The sequence below is a fragment of the Cydia strobilella genome, chromosome 10 (assembly GCF_947568885.1).
Source record: "Cydia strobilella chromosome 10, ilCydStro3.1, whole genome shotgun sequence".
In the NCBI taxonomy this organism is placed as follows: domain Eukaryota; kingdom Metazoa; phylum Arthropoda; class Insecta; order Lepidoptera; family Tortricidae; genus Cydia; species Cydia strobilella.
Window position 1 is genome coordinate 8,451,382 of NC_086050.1, and position 27,070 is coordinate 8,478,451.

The window sequence follows — 27,070 nt, forward strand, 5'->3', positions numbered from 1 at the left end:
CATCGAACTTAACAAATCTGCATGTAAATAATTTTTCAAAAGTGACCTTTGACATACCCTTTACCTCAAATTAGATAACATTCGGGTTTCAAACGAAACAAGTGAAAAACTTTAATTAGTGTCAAAAGAAATTGATAGTTACATGTCGTTCGTTACATAACGAGTTTATCGTGACATTTAGATATTGGACAACCAGTATAAACCGATGGGTTATTAATTAATATTACAGTTGCTTTTTTTAATTAGACTAAAATGTATTTTCTGCTTTCGATAATCTTATATTAAAGGTAGTCCTACTTCATATCATTAGGTCATAATATTTTACCCAACTAAATATGTTACAGATGGCAAAGATAGATATAACTCCGTAATAGATGGATACAGTCTAAAGAAAAAACGTGCCTCGAAAATCACGAAAATTTGATTCTCGATCAGATGGCGACTCTCCTACTTTTGTCCTACTCTCGTATAGAGGGCGTTGACGGTTTCGTTTGTTATTTAACAATTTTAACGCATAGCAGTGACGCATATGGGTCAAAATCATATAAAAATAATTAATGCAAATAAAAAAAATTATTTATCCATATTTAAATACATTTTATCGTATTCTGAAAATCTTCATTTTTAGTTTTAAAGTGTGGCGATAGATGGCAGTGAATTTACTGTGGTTACAATTTTACTATGACAGTATTGCTCTATCCTCTATCCTATTATATCCTCTTTGCAGAAGATGGTAAAGATGTTATACATGTGTTATACTCCCTGAAGTGTATCTATTCATTTTATTTAATAAGTAAAAAAAACATGGATAAAGCCAATCACTCAATCAAGTTTGATAAGCCTCTGGTTCTTGCCAAGGAGAAGCGTTACATACCCAGAATGCTGCGCGAGGCCATTGAGATTAAGAAATATCCAAACTTTAATAGGGAAGATGGCTTTTCTCTACCACCAGCTTGGGATCCTGTAGTCCACCTGATAAAGGAGCAAGCGAGACATAGACTGTGAGACCGTAGTGTTGGATGATGCTGGACATTCTGATGTTTTGAAAAGATGTGTCCCGCCGAGTTTGTTGCCGGTCCCATATTGGGATACCCTCCTACAATTTAGGAGGGAATTAAATCTTCTCGGGTCCGTGGTGTAGGGTTGGAGCCGGCATAGTTTATTTTATTTTTATTTTTATCGCGTATATATATATATCTTTACTTGAAAAACAATTATAGTGTATAACTAGCCTTATGAACCGATTTTGCATGTACAACCAGCCTTAAAGTTTGTAGTCTATGATTGTTCATTATTTTAGTATGTGGGTATTTTTGCATTTTGTAATTTTTCCTCAGTCACCCGTTGACCACGAACGCTGTAAAGAGTTCGAAACGTCGGGATGTATTATAAATTCAATATACGCGATATAATCCGTTTTCATAGTTTTATTTCATGAGTAACTATCGCGGTAACCGAAGACAATATTAAGTAAAAAAAAACTAAAGATATTAGTTTATTTTTTTACATTAGTTTGTTATATTACTTTTCTTTAAAAATATAGTTTTATAATAAAGTGCGTGTTCGTAAGCTATCGGTCAAATTGCAATTGCCATTCTAAAATGCGATTTTCGATATTATGAAAACTATTATTTAGTGCCACTTTAGTGCCTGTGGTATTCAACTTGTGTAACATTTGCCTTAATTAACAAATTCAGCCCGAAATACCGGAAACATCAGATTGTCGATGTCAGACTTTGGTCACAAAAAACTTAGCTAAAAGTAACCTGAGTCAAGGAACCATTAATAATCCTAAATCCGTGTAACAACAAAGAGAGTGTCACTCAAACCAGTGTATAATATATAATACCTACGTAATGTACATACCTATCCTTGAAATGAGTCGTGTCACAAACGATTTCCGTAAAATGCTCTACAATCTCATGCTCAGCCGATCGTGATGTTGTTAATCTAATGTAACAGTGGAATAGAATCTAGCTAATAATTTCATACATTTATGCATGAGTCTAAGCGTTCATGAACGTCGTATTTTTATTAAGGCAAATATTTTGTTGTTTTATAAACACTCGAACACCTTACACACACTTTATTATTTAGCCGGCTGTCTAATTACAGTCTTCCTTCATGAAATAGGGGGTATTACTGCAATGTTCCGCCGCCAGAGAGCAGCACTGGCACGTATTTTAAACCATAGAGCAATTTAGAGGTATACATAATGCCTTAAATAGTTGGTTGAGAAGTTTTCACTATGACATTGATGCATCAAGGCGGTTTGTTTACCTACCGAAATGGAATCGAAATCACGTTATCTGCCTCTGCATCTGTTATCTGCATATTCAAGCGACAAAGAGCCAGATACCTAACGAAATTTCGATATTCGCGTTTCGTAGTAGGCCTTCAGAATGTGCTAGTAGCGCCCCCTACGCAGAGTTTTGCGTAATATCCCCTATTAAGAAAATCAAATCGTAAGTATTTCATTGTTTTGAAACTACCTAGTAGGTCGTCTTATTAGGTTATACATATTATATCTACCTTTAGCGTACCAATGAGTTTTTCGGAACTTATGTACGAAATATCATTTGATATTTACCAGCCGCTTTTCGGTGAAGGAAAACATCGTGAGGAAACCGGATTAATCCTAACAAGGCCTAGTTTCCCCTCTGAGTTGGACGATCAGATGGCAGTCGCTTTCGTAAAAACTAGTGCCTACGTCAATTCTTAGGATTAGTTGTCAAGCGGACCCCAGGCTCCCATGAGCCGTGGCAAAATGCCGGGATAACGCGAGGAAGATGATGATATTATATCTACCTATGTTATTTTCTAAGTACGAATGTCACTAAATTTTGTATTTAAATTTGCACTATGGGACATTTCACATCATTATGAAGTGACCACCAGTTGACCATATAATGGGGCTACTTCATTTCATCAATAATGAAAGTAGTTTTTCTAAATTTTCTTGCTCTGTTTACGTAAATATATATTACGAATTCTTATTCAACCCATTATCCGGCCAAAACCATCGATTTTATGATGTAAAATAAAATAAAATTTTCAATTTAAACGTTAGATAGATTGGGGTATCAATTTATAAAGCCCGTCACAGACGGAGCGATAATATACCGACAGATGCCGTAAGATACGGTATCTCACGATGTCTTTTACGTACTATTTGACAGAGTCCACACACGAAGCTATAATATAAATAAATAAATAAAAATCATTTATTGCAGACTAAAAGGTCCATACATGGTTAGCAAACATTACAATCCTTATATTTATATTTTGGTATCTTACGATATCTTATAGCAAGGCATCTTAAGATATTATAGCTCGGTATATTACGATATATTTTGAGATATTTCGCCTCTCTCACAATGTAGGTGCTAGACAGAGAGCGATATATATTTTGGTATCGTTGTCGTGTGTGGTGCTTAGTGGACTCGAAGATATCTGTCGGTATCTTACGGTATCTTTCGGTATATTATCGCTCCGTCTGTGACGAGCTTAAGCATTCCACTGCAAAAGCGAAAGCGACATAATTATGTGCGACAAAATAGTAGAGATCACGTAGAGATTAAATAAAATGGAACTAAAAACATTCCATACTAAATTGTTGCCGTGTTTAAAGCATTTGACAGTTACGTAGGAAGTGGCGCCCTCAATAATTTTCTACAATTTCTTGTCGGACTTATAAGTCATTTAATTTCTTACAGAATTAATTTATTATTAAATCTGTTACATGTTGCGGAAGGCGTGTTGAGCTTATGATTTACATGTATATGTTTGTATCCGTGTACTTCATATTTCTCTCATCACGTATCGAACGTAGTTATTGTCTCTGACAATCCAATGTTAGGTTGAACTCCGGATGTTAAGAATTGCTAAGGATGTCTAGCAGGTCATGTTATACTTTGGACGATTTCACAGAATAAAAGGTTCTGTGATGTGAAATCGGTATCAGCACTCTCACGGAAGAACGCACTGTACACGTTTTTCTACTTGCGGAGCCATTCGCGATCGGAGAAATAGCTCGACGGTCGGCACTAGGCACGATGCATTGTAGTGTCATGTCACCAATTGTAAAAGCCCTTATAAAAGCATCTATTAATACATTATTGATCTCGAGCAACAAGATTTTTGCAAATGGAACCACAAAGCTTAGAAATCATTTAAAAGTGGAATAAATGGGTGAGACTCCAACTCGTGACTGGATCACCAGCCCATCGCTCTGCCGACCGAGCTACCGAGACTTCACTCGATGACGGCGAATATTTCCACCATATCACTTATTATGCGCCTTAGGAATGCGCCTAGCGACATCTACCGCAAGAGCATTACACTTCTTAAGAGTCCCCGGCAAGCTCGGCCGAATTTCACCTTCCCATACAAACGGAGTTTCGTTCTCATTTTAAAACTACATGTTGTATTGTAATGAAACTTTGCACATACAATGCCTGCCTCTATGCCTGTAATTAGTTTACATAGCTCCAGTTTATAAAACAAATGAAATAGAGCAAAAACAAGTTTCGTATGAAAAACTTAAATTGGCTGTATTTTTTTAACTAGCTATGGTATCTGAATCTACATAAACTAATTACATATATAAATAAACCTTATATCCTATTACAAGTACAAAGTTTCAGAGCAACCTAGCTAGTCGTCTTAAAATGAGATCGTAACTACGTTTGTATGGAGAACCGAGCTTGCCGGGGACTCAATTGTTTTCTTAGCAATAACATCGTCAAAAACTGCATTTCCGTTTTACCATGTCAAAACCTACACAAAGCTGTGCAATATTAATCAACTTAATACCTCATCAATCAGTTAAAGGTACAAGCGGCTTGTAAGACATGCTTTATTTTCAATCCGACACTATTAATCTCATATGTGATCTCATAATCTGTATATGCAAGTGACACTCACTGTGTATCTATTCCAATGGCTTACCGAGCGGTGGTGAACTGAATACTCGGACAAGTCTGGGTAATGACCTGTAGATGTTAATAACTATGTATCACGACGATTATATTGGTTTACCTATCAGCGTTTGACTCACCTGTGCTCCGTTAACGATTGTAAGTACTTAATACCACTCGTCTTATAACTACGATACTACGAACGAACGGTTGCCTCACTGAGAGCCAATGATTTGACAAATGAGATAGTTTGCTTATGGTTTTGAGGTTATGTAATGAGGAAGTACGTAAGATGCGTTCAGTGGTACTTGAGGGTTGCGTATGCGCTCGTAGCTGTGTATGACAATAGTCAACAGCGCCGGTTTTTGTAATCGTAAGTTTCCTTCGTTATAAATTGTAATTTATCTACTTCTTCCTATCGTTTGTCCCGGCTTATCGCTACGGCTTATGGCAGCCTGGGGTCCGCTGCTTGACAACTAATCCCAAGGATCGTAGGCACGAGATTTTACGAAAGCGACTGCCCTCGGTCAGATTCCAACCCCTTGGGCCTTATTGGGAACAGTCCGATTTCCTCACGATGATTTCCTTCACCGAAAAGCGACTGATAAATATCAAATGATATATCGTTCATAAGTTCCGAAAAACTCATTTTTGTACGAGCCGGGGTTATAAACTTATAAGTCTTATAACTCGCGACCTCCGAATTGAAAGTCACACGCTCTTGCCGCTAGGCTGCCAACGCTTCAAATTGTTAATAATAACAATACTATAGTATTTTTTAACTGGAAGGGTACGATGACAGATGTCATCTCCATACAATTATTTATAACCTAAAAATACCAAATGTCGCAAAATTGTATTGAAATGACATCTATCATCGTGCCCTTCCAGTCAGTAAGAACGAATTAATTTTTTTACAGTAATTCGTGGGATAAGTCGTACCTCTCTAATATTAACTTGCCCTTCCAATGCATTTATTTTATGTAATTTTCCTTATAACAAATTTATAATTAATAAAACAAACTGGAGATAACGTGGTTTAAAAACGACCGAATAATTAAATCATTACCTACATTATTACCCGTAAAGTTAATAGCCGTGTCGTCCCTGCGGCCATTATGTTATAAGGATTTTAATTAATATACTTATGTTTATAGCTTGCACGCTAGTTTGCATGCACATGAATCGCTATAGTATATTTATATTTACGTAATAAAATAGGAAAATTTAAAACTTATTATTTTAGATACTGAAAGTATCTTTAGTTTATTAATAGTATTTTATACAATCGTGATATAATGGAGAGCTTGTACGAGATTGAAAAGCTTGATTATATCACTATTGTATTCAATACTTTTTCTACGAATCAACAACAATAATACTTTAAACTACCCAATTACAGTTTGGTATACGAAATCTTAATTCAACCATTACAGTCGATGAGTAGAAAAAATATTTTTTATTCTACATCTTAAAGTATCTCAGTTATATTACCATCAGGCGGGCCGTATGCTTGATTGCCACCGACGTGGTATAAAAAAAGTATTATCTTTATAAGTAAGTCCCTTTGCCTATGATGCAACCGGAAAAAAGCTAAGATGAGGAGGGCTTATGGCCTTTTCAAAAGAAGAGTATGTCGCTCTACCCGATGTACAATACCATACAATTCAAATCCACTTTATTGTATACTAATGAGGGGGTTTCTTTGCGCTGTGGGGTAACTTTTTGACAGTGCAGCGTGCAGCTCTTAAAAAATCATTTAGACTTTTTTCGCAGGTCTTAATAATTCCCCAAATCTTATACCAAACTAAAAAAAAGCAACCCGTTCTAATCAGGTTTTAAGTACCAGCATCAAAAAAGTAAAAAGGTCTACTGCGAAAATCGAAATTTCGTTATCTGTCTCTCTATCGCTTGAATATCCAAGATTGATAGAGGCAGAAAACAGAATTTCGATATTCGCAGTAGGCTCTCAATTCTCATCATTCGTAAGTAGGTCAATAAACCACACCTTCATTTAATTCCTACAAAACGTCACAAAAGTGCAGAGATCGTCGATTGTTCTGATACGTATTATTTCATAGTCACGTTCTACTGCGTGCGAGGTAATCGGGCGATATGCCGCGAATTCACCGCGGTGTACAGATTGCAAAACAGTGCGGCCGAAGTGAAAATGATGCTACGTAGTACGTACAAGTGCCGATGACACAATAACTAGTCGGTGAACTACTTACTAAACGATATAAATACCTATAGTAATTTTAAATAATCAAAAATATTATTTGTTGAAATTAGAAGTAGAAGTTTGAAACTATATTTTCTTAATTTTTATGACTATATAAATACTGTACGAACTCTTATAGATAGATAGATAGATTTATTTATTGGTACTGATCATACACTGTCAACACTGATTAAGAATTACAATTATGATCTAAATGAATTACTTACAATGAAGTCAATAGGTATATAAATTTACAATTATCAAGTCGGGAATTATTAGTCAGTGCAATTATGAATTAGAGTTATAAACAATAATACTTAATAAATAAAAAACTATGTATACAATTATGTCAATGTCAAAGTATGTTTTTTTCTTTTTTAGGTATTTTCATTTCAATGTGTATATGAACTTGTCCAATGTTTGGTAGGTAATCGATAAGTGATATTAGAAGTTCAACCAATCTTAAATTAAAATGCATGCGTGCAATGTGCAATATTTTTTATTAAATTAAATGGTATGGGAATGGGAATAGGAAGAGAAACGTCCACCGACTAATTTCATTTATAAACGAATTCGTGAATTACCGATCATGCCAAAATATTGACTGAGAAAATGTTAAATAAAAAGTTAATATGACTATGACATTTTTACCAGCGATGTTTTTGTTGACTGAAGTCTGATTCATTATATTATACCCATAGGCAATGAGGATATAATAAGATAGAGCGGTACTGTCATAGTAAATTTTGTAACCACTGTAAATTCACTGCCATCTATCGACATACTTTAAAACTAGAAATGAAGATTTATAAAAATACGTTAAAATGTATTTAAATATGGATAAATGATTTTTTTATTTGCATTAATTATTTTTATATGATTTTGACCCATGTTCTTTCACTGGTATGCGTTTAAATTATAAATAACAAACGAGACAGTCAACGCCCTCTATACGAGAGTTGGCCAAAACTAGTGGCGCCATCTGATCGAGAATCAAATTTTCGTGATTTTCGAGGCACGTTTTTTCTTTAGACTGTATCCATCTATTACGGAGTTATATCTATCTTTGCCATAGGCTAGTTTCCTAGTTTGAAAATGCATTAATTACCCATTAATACACATATTTAAAAGGAATTATTATTTCCTTACTGCTTCTACTGATGCCATTGCGATTATATTATGCTTTATATTCTATTTCTCGCGTGTATTTTCATATCGTGCTTAATTATACTCACAGATATATATCCTACTTTAGTAATAGGTACATTCATTATTTACAAATGAGTACTTTTGTGCGATATTTTTTTGCAGTTCGGATGTCGAATTTTGTTTCCAACTGATCCGTTATCGTTTCCAGAGATTTGTTTGATTAGCCAGTCATAATTTACGTATATTTCTAAACAACCCATTCACTAAAATGTTATTGGAATGACGGAAAATGCTGGGCCATATATGGCCTTGCCACTTAAAACGTACAATGCTCAGAGCTTTGTCGGTTACCTTAGACTGAGAAACTGAAACAACTTTAGGCAGATATTATGGAGTCATACGCACACACGTCGGACACGTCGGGTGTCCCCACCGACGCAATTCGTTGCGATTCTAATTCTAACCCGTCATGCCTATAAGATTTTAGGGAATGAGTTGTTTAGAAATGTACGTGAATTGTGTCTGACTAATCAAACACATCTCTGAAAACAATAACGGATCTGTTGGAACCAAATTTCGACATCCGAACTGCAAAAAATTATCGCACAAAAGTACTCATTTGTACCAAAAACAAAGGGTGAAAACTTTTGACCGGTAATGTAATAGAAATTGTTATTTTCCTACTACTGCTGCTAATGCAACTACGATAAATTGTTGATTAGGTATGATTTATAATATCAATAACGTATAAAGTCTACCAGTTAGATTAAAATTTCGATTATAAACAAGATGGACCTATATTTTCTGTCTGAACAATCATAATAAAATAAGAAGAGATTTTGTTCTGTTTCTGCCGTGTCTACTGTGGCCGAACCTTGAAAGGCCCTCTCTAATTCCAAAGATGACTGCGTGATAACCAATTCGAGCATCAGTAGGTATTGTTCGAGCCATAAATAACTGCAATCATGATCGTTTACGGTCATTGTTATTAATAATCTATCAATATAAACTGAACAATAACGAGGGGTTATTGAATAAATATACGAACTAAAATGCTTTGCTGACAGCTTTAAAGTTTAGTAATTCTCTAAGGCCTTTAAAGTACTTTTATTAACAAAGAGGTTTATAAATTGACTGTTTAAAGATGTTATTTTAATGTGCATTTTTATTGTAGAACTAGGTCATTTCTTTACTGATGACTTTTTATAAACTTGTCTTCTAAATTTAACCACATTATCACTATTTCAGCTCATTTTGATCACTCCGCATCCTCTCACATATAAAAGTCAAGCAAGTTTTTAATTTACGTAGCATACATTTATTTAATTTAATAATTAAGTTAGTGTGTGTCTTTTAAGACATACCTACATTCTTACTTGCGGTAGGTACATGTCATCAAATTTTATGCAAATGTGGGTGACAATCGACCCCTCTTATTTGTTAATCAAATAACAAATATTGTATGTCAAATCGGAGCTTGTTTATAATTACGAGCCTATTAGGTATTTAACAAAAAATAAGTAGGTAGTGGAGCTTTATTCGTTTTATTACACCATAGAAGTGCCTTGAGGCTTTCACTGCCAATCAATTTTATTTTTATATTGTTAATAAATGATTAAATTAAACCTACTATTTTGAAACCAGAGTATTTAGACCATCCTCATAAAATAATCATAAAACTAGATTTCATATACTTACTGACGCAATGAAACGCAGCTAAAATCGTTACAAGATCAAAAACTCTTGTCTTAAAAATGTTATATCATATGAGCCATCAAACAATATAATACGGTAAGTAACCATCCCACTAATGTATTAATCCATTACTCTTTATGATGTGCATTATTTGTTTTAAAGGCTTTTTCGCAATGAGTGTAACATCAAAAGAACTTTCGTTTCATGGCAAAGAAGCTCAATCTTAATGTATATTTCATCACAATAACTAATCGTCTTTTTTTAGTTGCACTTTTCGCGATAAGTATAAGACATTATGTAAGTCATTAGCTTGTGTCATTGTACGTAACTGAGTACGATATTACGAGTAATTATTGCCATATTGCATTGTTTACAAGTGTTTGAAAATTGTAAATGTTTGTAGATTTTTTTAAATACTTTTGAGTATTCTCCTTTGTCCAGTGGCACAGCAGTTCTCAAGACCCGGACTTTGTCAGGACAAAGTCCGACAAAGTCAAAGTGCGAGTACTCTATGAGCCACTTGCACCATTTACTAACCTGGGGTTAACCGGTTAAACCTGAAGTTACCATGGTTACAATGCTGCAAGTGGCGCTAAGTAGGGCAGATGCCCCGGTTTTGGCCACCTTAGCACCCTTTTTGGTCAGTTGAAATTTTAATAAATAGATGGAAAACTATAATATTAATTATTTATTTTTTGTTTTTAGAGCGTTGTATGGTAACGAATAGAGTTTGTAATTATATACAGGGTGGCCAAAAAATATGTGCATTCCCGTTGCCAGGGAGGTTTTGGGATTATACTGAGCAACTTTTACTATGTGACCAACCACGAAATCGCGAAAAAAATTTTACCCTCCCATTGAAAATAGACCAGCCAAAATGTATGAAACAGCCAAAATTTTTTTCGCGGTTTCAGGTTTGGTCCCATAGTAAAAGCTGCTCAGTATAATCCCAAAATCACCCTGGCAACGGGAATGCACATATTTTTTGGCCAGCCTGTATAACGAATAAATTTATTTTATATTAAGTTTAGCCAATAAACTAATAAATGTTGTAATGTTTAGTAAATGGCCAAAACCAGGCCAGTTGGGAACCGGGGTATCTGCCCTAGTATTAGTCGTTATCGCACTCTAGTAAAAACTTACCCCCCTCCGGTCTCTTCAGCAGGTTAATAATTCTGGGCTAAAAAGGAACATATTCAACCGAAGACCGAAATCTCCATTGTACATATCGTTTTATTTCAATTCAACTATTTAAAAGCTTCTATTTATGCATTACTTGAAGTAATGTTAACATTAGAAAGTAATAATTTAATTTAAAATACATGTTAAACTAGACTTTGTACCTTTAACTAGGAAACAATAAACCGTATCACTTATAATGATAAATCTACAATAACTAATAATTTTACCTACTAGATAGTATGGGATATAACTGTAATAAATTTTAATGTTGAATACAAAGAGTATTACAAAAAAAAAATAACAATTACACATAAAATAAATAATAAAACTAAAACTAACTACAATTGTAATAACTTATTATATGTGCTTCCGAATGTCTATATAAACAGGCACAACCAGTTCAAATTACATAATACTTACTGTTATCTCAATGTAAATAAAATGAAAGAACCCGTTTGACTTGCTAATGCAAGTACAACTTACTAAGTAGTAAGTAGCTACTAAGTAAGATCGAAACCACTCTCTGGTTCTACATTGTACTTGATTGATTCAAGATTTATTAGAAGAGCCGTTATGGTAGAAGTAAGAATGTAGATAATAGTAAAATAAAATCCATTGCCGCTTTGTAATAAAGCAAATAAAGACAAGTCCACTTATATTTCGATTTCCTTTAAAAAAACAAAATCTGAAAACCATCCAAACCAACCAAACTTTTATTTAGGGACCATAATTTTATGTCCGCAACACAGGCTTCGTCAGCTTCCCAAAATTGCGAAATTTCTACTTAGAAAATTTCAAAAACTTACATTTTTGTATAGCAACAGAAATTTTCCATTTCCGAAACTAGTTTCTGTCCTCTAAGACTTCCTAAAATTTCCGAGAACGTTTCCAACTTTTTGGAAATTCCGTAACTTGCACATCTGTTTCTCTAGTCAACACACGACAATAAACCAACGAAAACATAATTCGTGTAAACAACTGCGGAAAGAAGATATGTACAGCTGATGTAGTATTAATACGTTTCAAGACGTCAGAGCCCTCGATCAGGAAGAAATGCGTGTGATTTTATCGCACTGATTAACTGTTTATATTTACACACAAATGGTAATTTATAACATGACTTCAACAGTGCGTTCCGGGTTAGACATTATTATTTAGGGACGACATTGAACGCACCTGTCCAGCTCATTCAGACCTTTGTGTCATGTTTCTTATTACATTTTGTGTTCACTTAAACTGGTTGTTAAGTAGTTGTGAATGCACAAACCTTTTACGTGGATGTCGAGTGACGTGGGATTTGTGCTGCCTTCTAACAAATTGCTGTCGTTAACGTCAAAGGACGCATGCGGAAATGTAGGAAATGCGAACGTCATTCAATGCCAATGGCACCATTAATTAGGCTATAGGTATGTTTGTTTAAATACTCACGTAGAATAGACGTATAACGTATTCAGAATCGGCCTTTTTTGTCTGGTTTATTAACCATACATCATATAATTATTTTTCTCTTATAAGATTTTTCTAAACACTTTAAAGTAGTTTACTTACTTTCTGCTTTCAGGGCATGTTTCTCAATCAAATGCAATTTATTTTGTTATACAATGGTGCAAAGTTGTATTTTACCCGCGAGTGTGGAATTGAAACACGAGCAAGCGAAAGGATTTTATAGTTGAACCACGAGCGAAGCGAGTGGTTCTAAAAAAGAATCTTGAGCGTAGCAAGTGGTTTCAACACACGAGAAGTAAAATACATTTGCACCCGTGAGTAACACAAAACTTTTCCCCTCACTATAGCGAGGAAAGTGCAACATCCACAGGCGTTAGATCATCTTCATCACTGGAATCACTATTTTTTTTACGATAATACGATATTATAACAGAAAACTCTGGAAGTTTTGTATTTTTACGTGTCGGAGTCGGCGACAAAATTTTTTTTGGCAATGTTGACATTTCTAACAATGCGTTTTGAAATTGCATCGACTCAACTTGTGCGTTCAGAATTACATTTAACATCATTTATAAAAACAAATGTTTCTTATGGAATTTAAGGTTTATGACTTAAAATCATTAAATAAAACTAAATTTACCATTTATTTAATAATAATTAATATCGAACGAACCATTATTATGAGCGTTTTACGTTTTGTTATCTGTCAAAAGCTACTTAAACACGCTCCATCCAAGGTCAAATTACTTTCCTCACTAGTGGATAAAATGCGTTTTTCCCCGCTTGTTTTAAAGGATAAAAGACGGCTTTCTGAGCTAGTGAGGGGAAATAGTTATTTGTTATACAAGGGTGCAAAGTTGTATTTTACCCGCGAGTGTGGAATTGAAACATGAGCAAGCAAAAGGATTCTATAGTTGAACCACGAGCGAAGCGAGTGGTTCAACTATAGAATCCTGAGCGTAGCGAGTGTTTCAACACACGAGAAGTAAAATACATTTGCACCCGTGTGTAACACAAAACTTTTCCCCTCACTATAGCGAGGAAAGTGCAAAATCCACAGGAATCATCTTCATCACTGGAATCACTATTTTTTTACGATATTATAACAGAAAACATTAAAAATTCTGATTTTTACGTGAGTCGGTGAGAAGAACAGTAAAAATTTTGTTGACAATGTTGACATTTCTGTTCTGACGTATGAAATGTCAACGATGCGTTTTGAAATTGCATCGACTCAACTTGTGCGTTCAGAATTATATTTAACATCATTATAAAAAATCTAACGTTTCTTATGGAATTTTAAGGTTTATGACTTAAAATTATTAAATAAAGCTAAATTTGGTATTTTTATTAGATTCTCAAACCATTTATTTAATGATAATTAATATCGAACGAACCATTATTATGAGCGTTTTACGTTTTGTTATCTGTCAAGCTACTTAAACACGCTCCATCCAAGGTCAAATTACTTTCCCCACTAGTGGATAAAATGCGTTTTTCCCCGCTTGTTTTAAAGGATAATAGACGGCTTTCCGAGCTAGTGAGAGGAAAATAACTTTTTTTAATAGTGCAATAAGACTAGCCCTTGGTACGATTCTAGTTGAACGTTTACATTGTCAAATACTTTAGTTTATTTTGGTCAAGTAATTGCAAAAGATCCTAGAAAGGAAATATTTATTTTCAAATCACATAGTATTATTCCTTTTCTAGGTCGACTGTACGTGTCGTAATTTCTAAATCCAACTTATAAAATTAGTACCTATGGTCTAATGTAACTTTCATATTAAACTCTTCTTCTTTGCCGGTCCCTCATTACTGAGGATCGTGACCACTTTTGAGGTTGAGGTTTTGCAGCTCTTGTGATTTGTCTCCATCGGTCTCGATCTCCCGTAGCCCTCACGGAGTTTGCCTGAGGTGGCCTTCTTAACTTGGTCGGACCATCTAGTTGGTGGGGGGCCCCGCGGTCTTTCGCCTTCCATCTCATCTTCTCGCGTTCTAGTTATTAAACTTACGGTAAATGCATATCCGACTACTAATACTAACCGTAACCAGCTTTTAAGCAGGAGGCCTAATCTATTTTAACAATTTGACTGCGTTTTCATCTTGTTTTGATACGGCGCACCAATCAGCGTTAGCCGCTCAGGCTAGTAGGTACTCGCAAAATTCAATCAGGAGTTGTCCCATTATGCACTAAAGGTGCGCATGAGATGGCTAATGACATCTCTATCAAAATAATTTGTCTAATGTTTATTTTCTACTATAAACATTAGACAAATGCGGTTATTTTAAAAATTGCATGTTTAAAATAACCGCATTTAGAAACCTAATTTCGCGCAGCAAAAGAAGACGAAAACAATATCGCGCGTCCATTGCGGAACCGTACAAAATCGGTGTTACCATATTAGAAAAGTATGCGTATTTGTTTCAATAATCGATGTCGTGCTCTAGATTTCAAGTATGTCAAACATTGCAAGATGCGTAGCGTTAATATGAATGGATGATCCAAATTAGCTTGTGCTATACAACGAAATATGTTCTACTCATACAGTTTAAAGAATATTTCGTATTTTGTCATGAATTTCACAGCATTTTTTATCCTTAAAACGCAGAATTGTTTTGAGATGACAGCTGCCACCATACACGAACTATAGTTTGTCAAAGGACTGTCTTATTTCAAACTTAGACAGAGAGAATCATACTATCTTTATCTTACACTAGCACCCGAAAAAAAGGATGAGTATAGTTTTTTTGTTCTTATTTACTGCCAATTTGGTTTGACCAACTACCTATATATGTGAAAATTGATTGTAACCCAATTTCCGTGACCTAAAACAAAGAAATTCACAAAGAAATCAATATTTTTTTAAGTTGGCTGAAACCGAATATCAGGATCAGGATGTTAAGCATATTCCATTTCAGTCATCATCATCATCAGTGCGATGCGCCGCATACATTTTTCCGTTTTGTTTTAAAGGAGCTGGATAATGTTTGAAACGCTGATATTACTTATGAAATCCTAGAATCGAAGATTTTTTTTTTACATAATCTAAAAAAGTCTGCAGAAAACTATTTATAGATACAAGATAGTTAAGAAACAAGAACTAAACAAAGCACTATATAGGTATGTATGTACTTATATTATCACACCGGAAACTGTAAGATAATCATTTTAGCTAGGTACTTTGCCTTAGGCAGGCAGTAAATATCGTACATTTAATAAAAGGAAGTATATTCAGTTACAGTAGTATGGAGAACGGATAAATGTGACCTTTTCAACCAAAAGGTACCACATTGTCGGTTGTCAATAAGGTTGATTTCAAATTGAAGCTATATAGAAATAGCGCCTTATTGACAACCGACAATAAGTATCCTTTTGGTTGAAAATGGCACAAATGTAGGTATGCAATTACTTATAAATACACCGCGGAAATTATTTTTGTAATTATTTGCGCTTCTTTTCGTTATAACTAAAGGCAATTTAACTACACATTACTGGACACGGTAGGGACATTTAAATATTGAAACAATTTACATATAAGTGTGTAGTGCACGATTCCAAGCCCATGAATACTTATTTTTATGTGGTAGCTCGGTAGATACTATCTACCGAGCTACCTATCTACTAGATAAATAGGCAACTAAAACGCGCATACCTAGGTTGTCACTATTCTGTAATTGTAAGTATTGTAACTATAGGTTGCCCACCAATAATTTAACTAGTAGGTATTGTTACTCAAGGCATATAAATACGCTAAGTTCTTACCTACATAATTATATATGTACTACAATCCTCTAACGACATTTTTAAATGTCACAGTTCATAACGTAGCGGTGCCATTACATTATAGGTACGAGGACTGCTACTTATTATGTATCCGGCATGGGCTACTTACTGGAACAATATGAAAAATATATATACAACATATAAAAATGGACCTCTTTGGAAGTAGAATACAGTTGGTTTCATATGTCTATCAATTGGTTTTACATTTTAGCGCCATTTTAAAAATTGCTTGTTTCATCTTCAACGTGGCAACTTGTGAACATTTTCGTGCGATGATTTTTTTTCGGCTCAAAAATAATGCATGGATCGGCTTTTTCCGACTTTTGGGATGGAAATTCCATCGAAGATCAATGTGAATCAATGGTTTAGTGAGGTTAATTGTGGTCGTAGTATGCTTACGGACGATTTAAAAAAAAACGCTCCAAATCGGCTGTTATCCCAAAAACTACAGATGCTGTGCACGAACTCATAATGCAATATCGTTACAGTACATATCACGAGATAGAGCTAGGCGTCTCTGGGCAATAGTATGACGAGCATTTGTAAGATATTACATGAACATTTGGCTGTTAAAAAAAGAAAACATCGGTAACAAGCCGTTTTTGCGTACATAATGCACGTTTTGTATACCAAAATCAGAATGGATAAAGTGCTATGTAAATTAGTTTCAACGTATAAAAAAGTACATCGTTCATTTTGGCGAGCAAATATAAAAAAACAATAAAGAATAACTGTAGATTCTTGTTTTTTTTTTCGCTTTTCCGTAGACATAAGTAGCAGCCCTCGTATTGCTAAAGGAGCCCGGATCAGGTCACTACGCAGTTAAGTTTCTACGAAAGCTACTATTATCTGGATGCCAATTTACGAGTACAAGTAAAACATTTGGAACTTTATTAAACCGACAATACTGGTACAGTCAGAATCCATTAGTGGCGTATGATACATCACGCAAAAAAAATGATAGTTCGCGTTTAAAAGTAGGTGTGTAGTAGTAGTAAGCAACAGTTTAATTCTTTTTTATACATATAGAGAAACATGTTTTCGTTAAGCAATCACAGAATGAATGCGTCAAAAGTATCCACACTTGACGCATAGTCTGATACGCTACTTTATCAAAACTGACTATAACTATAATGTGAGCGGGCAACCTACTTTTACCATTTTTTTTTTATTAACCATAGACATATATCCAGCTTCTTACCATTGGTGTAAACGTAAACAAAATATAAGCGTATGCATACAATTCCGACTGGACACCGAGGCGTAGTTATTCTGTGCCGAGGCCTTTCCACTGCGCAATTCGCCACACGACTGAGCGCGCTGGTGTAACTAAATGCGATTTTGACTCCAATATATCGGCCCCATTCGTAGTGCTCCTAAGGCCGGTCTTTATGAAGTAATATATGTCAATGGGTTTAACTAATGTGATCACGCGTCTACGAGTACGTGCCTACTTACGGTCGAGCGACTGCAACCCATAAATTTTCGTAAATAGGTTAGGTACGTATTTTAATAACTATGGTCGCAGTCGCTGTCGCATTGTCGAGTATTTCCACAGTGCCTAAAAAGTTCCCAAGCAGCATTTCTATGAATTCTTCTTCTTCTCTTCTTAGTCGTACACTTTTGACAGAGTGGTCGTGGTCATGTCACGGTCAATTTCTGCGCCACGGCAGCTCTTGTGATCCGTCGCCATGTGGCTCTGTTTTTGGTGGAGTGAGAGCAATCGTTGACTGTATTTCCTGTGATGGACTTAATGAGGTCTGTCCATCGTGTTGGGGAGCGGCCACGAGATCTTTTGCCCTCGACTTTCCCTTGCACCACCAAGAGTTCTGTGAATTATGAAGACATTTTTCTAGTTCCTATTTCGAGATAAATGCAGAGGCGCATATATTTGAACCACTTATATCATCAACGTGTGCGAATGGTTCAGCAATTCGTGTGGAAACTGTCAACCCGTTACACGATGTACGTAACTACGGAAAAGCGAGAAATTACTGCGACATGTTAAAGTGTTTTCGTTAAACGTACGAGTCACATTAAACTAGTATGTTACGTACTGCTGCAATAAGTAAGTACAGATTAGGTACCTATAAGATACATATATGATAAAATAGAACCCTCTCGTGAAGTGTTTTGGAACTTTGGACCTTATTATATGTATGTAAATAAAAACATTTATTTACATACATATTATATGTAACTTATTATATGTAAATAGATATAGAACCAAGCGTTATGTTATAACACAAAGTTTTAACTAGTAAGTATGTATATTTTATTTTACCCTCCTAAGGCCCAGCCATACAAACGAAAAATCCAAAGTTGCCACTGAAATTTGAATCGATAGTGTATGAAATAGTTTATTTTGCGTTGTTTGAAAATTAAATGAAACAAAGCGAAAACGACTGTTCCAATCGAATATGATTTAAATTTCATTGAACTAAAGAAGTACTATAGGGTAGGACCTTAGGCCTTAGAAAGTTACCATCGTAACTGGTCCAATTATTTTGTGATCATTAAAAATTCCACATTATTGGTTAGTTATTGGTTCATTAGTCTTAAAGAGACCGATGTGTTACCTAAAACACAGGGGGTAGGGGTTACACAGGGGTCACTAATAGATAACATTCCAAAATATGTTTATATTGCGCATTAAGTAAAGAAATAAGAAACGCATAAGCAGTATATGCACGCAGAGAAATCCTAATTCCTACGCAACGTGCGTATTACCGAGTCCGTCTTTTAATCTGATACAAAACGCACATTTCATTCCGAGTTACGTGAACAGACGAGACGTGACCAAAATTGTTGCGTCGGTCCTGCCACGTCTCTCATAAGGCGTACCTATTCGATCTAGCCTCGTTATACCCTAACCCAAGCTTTCTCCTGACCTTTGGCACAGTTTCAAAACACAGCCTTGTTTTCCTAACAAAAATGCAGATTTGTTTCAAATTCCCCTCTAGGTTAAAGGTTATAAAGATCAGCAATTATCGTCATATATTTACGACACTTATGAATATATTCAACGTATTCGAAACATGCTTCGATATTGCGTTCGAATGTGATTATGTTCCAGATTCAAAATTTAAAAAAGGCGACCGCAAACCACTATTGTCACTTCACTGACCAGTACTTAGGAATGACATAACCGTTGAGTTAATTTTCTCCGGTCCAAAAGGCTCAGACGTAGTAATTCATTCAGCCAACAAACATACCCAGTGTGACACTGCTCGGACTTACGACATCATAATAGTAGACGTAATTATTTAACAAATGATAGTAAGTGACAATTCATTAAGAATTGGGTAATTACTGAAATCGCAATGCACCAGGAATAAATATTGATCTAATTCTAAATTTCTAGTGTTAGGTAAACAAACAACTAAAGAGTAGAAATATAACACCTACAAATAGCGCATATTGACATCCTGCTAGTGAAATAATTTACACACTCCTCAAACTCACTCCCCGTCATTAGAAGCTTATTGGTTTCTTGGCTATACTATTCATTATAAGGATATGATGAAAAGCTAACGTTGAGAAACTTACTTAGGAAACAATGTCGAACTGAGTTTCTCAATTTATTGACTAACGGCCTAATAAAGATTTACATTTTGATATAGAGCTGTTTTGCACGCCTCGCATTTCCTTATACGAATATACGAAACATCTTCAATTTTAATTTACTAACGAGAGATTTATAAGTTTATTGGCAGACTAACGAGACTGCTTTAGATACTTTGTGTTTATGTAAGGGTCTGGTTAGGTTCATATTTTTGTTGTTGGTACGTTTATTTATATTTTGAAGTCCAAGGAACATTATTACAAATGTTTATTCAGGAAACGTTTTATATTCCGGTAGCTAACTTATTCCGTTTGAAAGACAATGAGCGTCACAAAACATGTGTTTTAAATTATATAGCGTGTCGCAAATCAGTCGAAACGTCACCCCCCACACCCACGCAGCAAAGAACTTAATTTACAAGTGTAATCAAAACAATGCATACATGCATTATGTATTAACAGCCGCAATCTCCGTTACAACACATCAAACCTACATAAACGATAAGTCAAGCATCGTATTGTCTTACCTTATCAAGGTCTTCCATAATTTTTGTTGGCATTTTAAACAACGTTGACTTACATATTAAATATATTAATAACGGGTCACTCACGTGTTTTAAGTCGAAAACGCTCGACATGTTTCACTCCGTACATAATACGTTACGTACGTTAATATATTTAATATGTCTGTGTCTCACGGAAGTTTTGTTATTAAAACGTTGACTTACGTTAAATCTGTTTGTTTCAGATGATGCAACGGATCTCAGTGCAGAGTCGTCCGAGATTGTCCCAGAGGTGGTGGCAGCACCGCATCAGCAGTGGCAAAATCAACAGCATGAGCCTCAATCTGCGGCTTCGACGTCCGTCCAGACCGACCACTCGATCGAGCTCGTCGGCGGCTCACAGACTTTCTTTCCCTCCTTCGCAAACCTCTTCGAACCCCGGCAGCAAAGCGGGTACAGAATAGGCGGTTTTGGAAATCAAGAGACGGCGTACAGTCAGAAACCGCAATCGTACAGATCGTTGCTAAACTACCCTTTGTTTGGAAACTACAGAAGTCTTGATGGTTTCGGAAAGCAGAATAGCGTTGCTTCGGCGCCTTTAGTAGATGCAAGCTCTAGCTTGCTTGGCTCAGGAAACTTTGGAATCATTAGAGGAGGAACTTTCTTCGCCCAAAACGATGAGGACACCGACGATTTCCACGACAGCTTCAACTCATTCTACAACAATGGCCACGGCCGACCGTCTCTCGGATCAGGCTACATAGCCAACCCTAGACCTAATTTCAATCAAGATCAGTTCGCTAACTTCAGAGACTTCGCCGACATCAACTCTCCATCCAACTCCGCGTACTCGCATTTCGTCGTCGTGTACGCCAACAAAAATGCAACGATGGACGAAATCAGCGAAGAAACTAGACGAGTTGTTTCAGAGCCTAAAAATATTATAGAGACATTAGAACGTCTAGACGAACCTAAGCCGCCAAAGATTACGAAATCTAAAGCGAAGCTAGCAGCAACAAAGCAAAAGTTTAACAAAAAGGAGCAGTGGAAGAAAGCGACCTCGAAACATATAAGCCCAAAGCACGATCCGGAAGAGCCGTTGCTAGCTTTAAGCTAAAACCAGTGTAAATACAAAGACTTGCGTTACGTAAGTGATTGAAGTAGGTACCAGTAGAAAAATGGTGTGACAAGTGCGTCGAGTGTCGAAACGCCGCTGCCTAAATTTAATTTGTGTGTTGTCTGTAGTCTACTTGTGTAAGCGGTATGAGCTGTATGTGAAGATGAGTGAATGTGCGTGGTTTGCTATTGAATGAGAATTCAAATAATAAATTAAATTAAGAACTTTAATTAAGCTTCTAGTTTCATTTTCATGCCTCCCTCAATTAATCAAGCTAAGAGATGCGCAACTGGCGATGTAATTTACAAGTGTTGTAAGTAGATTGCTGGTTACAAAATTGAATTATTAGATCGAATATCTACGTTTTATATTGATAAAGCAAATAATATGTCGGCGAAACTTTCGAATTAGGTATCTATTCAAGGTTTCGACTGTTAGACAAGTGAGTTACCGTTAGCCAGTTTTCTGGCGTTCTAAAAGTCTGCACTGTACTTATTTGGGTAGAGTTTTAGTGTGTAATGCAGTAAAACAAATACTTCTGCAAAACACGTATAATTTGTTAAGCACTTCCGAACATCACTAAAAAAATCTACACATGGAATTAAAAAAAAAAAAACCAAAACAAATTGTTTTTCTGACGGTCCGCTTTCCGCACTGGCGTGAACTGGTGTACGTGCGAAAGATAACGGCGTATAAATTTAGCTGTAGAAGGAAAGAAATGGATTAATGAGATGGAGATTATGGACGATACTGGCTGTTTCAACGGGTGATCGGTACCTAAATTTATTGCCGAATATTAGTTTCGCCTGACAATTAGGGCAATTAGAATTTTAAAAAAATGCCTTAAAGAAATGCGGAATACGGATAACCGCGGCTTTACAGAATTAAAAGAAATAATGCACAAAAAAATAACAATGAACAATTATAGGGTTATTAAACGGGAACCGATTCCATAACGTTAAAAATATTCAAGCTCCGTAGACGATGACAATTTGCTAGTTCCCTATATAATGAAAATCGTGGTTATAAAAATCAGAAAAACATGTTTCGGAATATTTGGGTGTTCCCGTAATAGATACAATTAAAACGGAAGATGAGTTGGTTGAAATAGGTATGCCTATTGTAGCTACTACATAATAATATGTATAGATATCGTGAGGTTATTTGAAACCTAATGTGGGTGAATAACACATTAGTTTGGTTTTTTTTATACCACGCCGGTGGCAATCAAGTATACGGCCCGCCTGATGGTAAGCAGTTACCGTAGTCTATGGACGCCTGCAACACGCGCGTTGCCGACTCTTTAAAAACCTGTACACTCCTTTTTTGAAGAACCCCATACTGGTACCTGGTTTGCTACCTATACCTTATTTTATCATCGCCATACTTTAATTAGAGCAAATCATCGAGTATGTATTCAGAGTAGGGATGTACCGAGTAGTCGGGCAAGCCGAGTAACCGGCCACATTTGTAGTCGGCGATTAGTCGGCGACTAGTCGGCAAAAAAGGCCGATTAGTTAGCATTTTATAAGTGACAAAAGAGCAGGATAAAAAGAAGTTATAACATTTATTATTTACCATATGCTTTAAGTCTATTTTATTCAAATACCTATTTAGGGGGCATACGAAAACTTTTGTTCATATATTTGACCTGAAATTTTACTCTACAAGTCGCATTTCTCTCAACCGATTTTCGTGTAGGTAATTTTGTGGGCTGGTTCTGGTTCGATCATTTTTTTTTTTTTTTTAATGGCGGAGCCATGGAGATACGCGAGATTCACCATGTGGGTCTCTTATAAAAAGTCTATGTTCCTGCTGGGGCTAGGTTCTTGATTGGCGGCTACCTACGTAGGTAAGCGAAATATGGAATTGGAAATACTCATGGTCTGGTCAGGATCGCAAATAAAAAAATATGAATTAGGATCCCTGTGCTAGGCTTTTGAACCTGCAGAGAGCACCTTTTAGCAAAGCTAATATGATGAATAGCGCAACTGAAGGACCAAAACGATTGTTAGTCAAGTGTCAATCCTGAACTTATAGACGAAAATAATGATCTGGCCCACTAGTCGGCCGACTAATGGGCCATTCGAGCGCCGATTAGTCGGCTAGTCGGCCAAATCAATAGTCGGTACATCACTAATTCAGAGCATTCAAAACGCAACACACTCACTTCACTTCACTCATTTACTGTTTTCTTTTAGTTGAATTTTTTTCATTGACTTCGTTCCATAATAAGGCCTATGTTGTTTATACTACTAGACGAACATTATGTGATTGTTTTACAAAAAAACCTCCCACATAGACGATTTGGTGTTATTCGATTTTTTTTATAACTACACAATATACACCATCTATTGGTTAACGAATGAATGTGTGTGTATTAGCAGATGAAGCTAGTAAATAACAAGTCTGACAACCTCTATACAAATTCGTATGCCTCATCATTGTTGAAGCTGGCGTTTGCATGCATGTTATATTTGTATGATATTTTGGCTCAAATCTTGCAAGCTAAATTAGACCCACTTCCCATTATTCGATTGAAGTGAAACTTCACATACATATATTTAGGTATATGTAGGTTGGGTAATATTATTATGGTACCATAGAGCTGATCTGATGATGGACACAGTAGGTGGCCATAGGAACTCTGTGATAAAACAACACAGTATTAGTTGCCTGTTAAAAGAAAAGTACCAAGGGTGACTGCTATAGTTATTGACCACTACATAGTAATTGGCCACTCCTAACAAATCAGAAAGAAACAAGCCAATTGAAGCCTTATTATTAAGAGTGGCCAATTACTATGTAGTGGCCAAATCCTATAGCACTGCAGTCACCGTAGGTACAGCCAGCGATAAAATGTGGTATTTTCTATAAAAAGGGACCTTATTGTCGATGGCGCTTACGTCATTATTAACGATGCTCCGATATAAATACAATGCCGCGCGATGCTGTGCGGCGTAAGCGCCATCGAGAATAAGGTCCCTTTTCATAGAAAGTGCCCCAAATATTTAAAAAAAAATAAAAAATTTCATTTCAGCTTTGAGCAACAGATGTAGGAAAAGAATTTTAGGCCAGGAAATAAATGCCCAAAAAAGGTATAGAGGTAAATGCTTGGAACATAATTTTTGACTTCGTAGCTTTGTTTGGTCACTTTGGACTAGTTAGGAGGTGAACATATCAAAAGTCCCCGGCCATAACCCTGGTGCTGGGGGAGAGAAAGGGGTTTGAAGGTTCCATTTTTCGGTTTTTCGATTCTATCTCGGAAACTATTTTTTTTAAATTTTGTTTTTACTTAGGAATAGTGTCAATGTTGATACCATAAATGAATTCAGCACCCCCGATTTATACGAGAACGTTACCAAACCCGGCCTAGCAGCTTTACTGATGTAGATAATCAAGATAAAAATGAGAGCCCTAAATAGACCTTCAAGAGCGGATATCTCAAAAACTATACAAGATATCGAAAAACTTGACTGAATAAAACTTGTAACAAATTAAATCCCTTTTCATTTTGTATAAGTGGCTAAGTCGCTCAGACGCATAGTTTCCGAGATATAATTGAAAAACCGAAAAATGGAACCCTCAAACCCCCCTCTCCCCCCCAGCACCAGGGTTACGGCCGGGGACTTTTGATATGTTCATCTCCTAACTAGTCCAAACAAAGCAACGAAGTTAAAAATTGTGTTCCTAGCATTTCCCTCTATACCTTCTTATTGCTTGGCCTATTTAGAGGGACGGTAGGAAACAGATGGAAGTACTCTTTGTACTGAGACAGACTGAAGTAGGTAGCATGATAAAATACTTTCGTTCTCAACTTTATCTTCATAACTACATTATTTAAGCCACTTTGCCAAGTTTGGTATCGTTTTCGTATAAATCAGGGATGCATAATTCGTTTATGGTATCACATTGACACCATTCCGAAGTATAAACTGGAGTCATATGCTGCGTGTTATGGACGACATGGGCATACCCGACACCAAGGTTCCTGGTTCAAAACATACCTAGATGGCCAGTCGAAAGTAAGGCTAGATAACACCGTCTCAGACAATTTTAAACCAGAACGAGGAGTCCGCCAGGGCTGTATACTCTCCCTGTACTTTTTAATATTGTTGGGGAACACAATTATGCGTAGAGTACTGGAAAACTGGAAATGCGGTTCAAAGATAGGATGTAACCGCATGAGTAAGTAACCTACGCTTCGCCGACGATAGGTGGGATCGAATGAGGAGGAGTTAGAGGTAATGTTGAGGACCCTGGAAACAGTCAGCTTGGAGTACGGCTTGAGAATCAACAGAGGCTCTTAGACCCAGCTGTTCGTAGACAGGAACAACACTATTCCACGTACATACGAACTCCAAGATCTGGATACCGTAGAGGCTTTTATACTTGAGCTCTCTGATACAATCCAATGGCGACGGCGACACAGAAGTGGTGCGCAGTGGTCAGATGGCAAAAGCCGCGGTAAAAAGATTGGAGAATATATGGAAGAACCAAATAATACCTACGCTTGAAAACTAAAGTTTACTTTATGCTGACCATAATCTTTCTATATGCGTCAGAAACATGGGCCCTGATGGCAAGAACAAAAGAAAACAAATGTGGCGCTGGCGGAAAATGCTGGGGATCAATAGTGGACAGCCGGCCACCGCACAAATGAATCAATCCTTAACCAGCTGAAAAATGGGAACACGACTCTCCACTATTTGTCCTTAAATTAATTAAAACCGTGTCCACCTTTAAAATTCACCTCCGTAAATTCATACTGGCTAAGCAAAAATGCAACACTTAATAGGCAACCGTGCACACACACATAAATCCCATAAACATTTACATACATACATACACACGAACATAAGACTTAGGTATAGGCTAATTTTAATTAAGTAATTTGATTGTATTTAAGCTTTCCCTTATTTTTTCTTATATTGTGTCCAACTACTGTCCATTTAGGCATAGGTAACCCATTTACTGAGTGCCACCTAGTCCATCTAGGTACTGGGCCTTACTGAAAATCAGCGTCGCGGAGTGTGCCATGTGGTTCATACCGTGACCATCCCGTGACACCAAGCTGAGTTTTAGCGCAACTTCATTTTGTGTAATTATTCTTAGTTTTAGTTTTATGTTGTGCTAATAAATGATTTTTCTTTCTTTCTTATTTGCACCCAGCCTCATTCCTTCAAGCATCCAGCGCATACTTCGATTCCTCGGACACGTGGCTAGACGCGAAGATAGTCTGGAGGTATTGATATTATTGATAATGATCGGATCGGTCACGTAGAAAGGAAGAGAAGTAGAGGAAGAGCGCCTACCCGGTGGACAGACACAGTAAAGGCATATCCAGGACCCAAGGCCCAGGCTTGCCTGCAAATGGCAATGGAAAGTGGTGCAAACCGTCTGTGGTAATCACGACCCTCAGCAATGAGGATACGACTGGAAGAGTGACCAAGTTTTATTATTAATTAATTAGGTAGGTATATACTTACT

At 36.2% G+C, this 27,070-nt stretch overlaps 1 protein-coding gene across 1 annotated transcript in view; it reads left to right on the forward strand.

Moving 5' to 3' along the window:
- LOC134744646 (uncharacterized) overlaps window positions 1–21,810 on the forward strand; it is an 82,343-nt gene extending 60,533 nt beyond the window's left edge. The window contains exon 2 of the mRNA XM_063678540.1: window positions 20,709–21,810. Within this exon, the coding sequence (XP_063534610.1) occupies window positions 20,709–21,580 (872 nt within the window). The 3' untranslated portion in view covers window positions 21,581–21,810. The remainder of the gene's footprint in view (window positions 1–20,708) is intronic.
- Window positions 21,811–27,070: the final 5,260 nt, after the last annotated feature.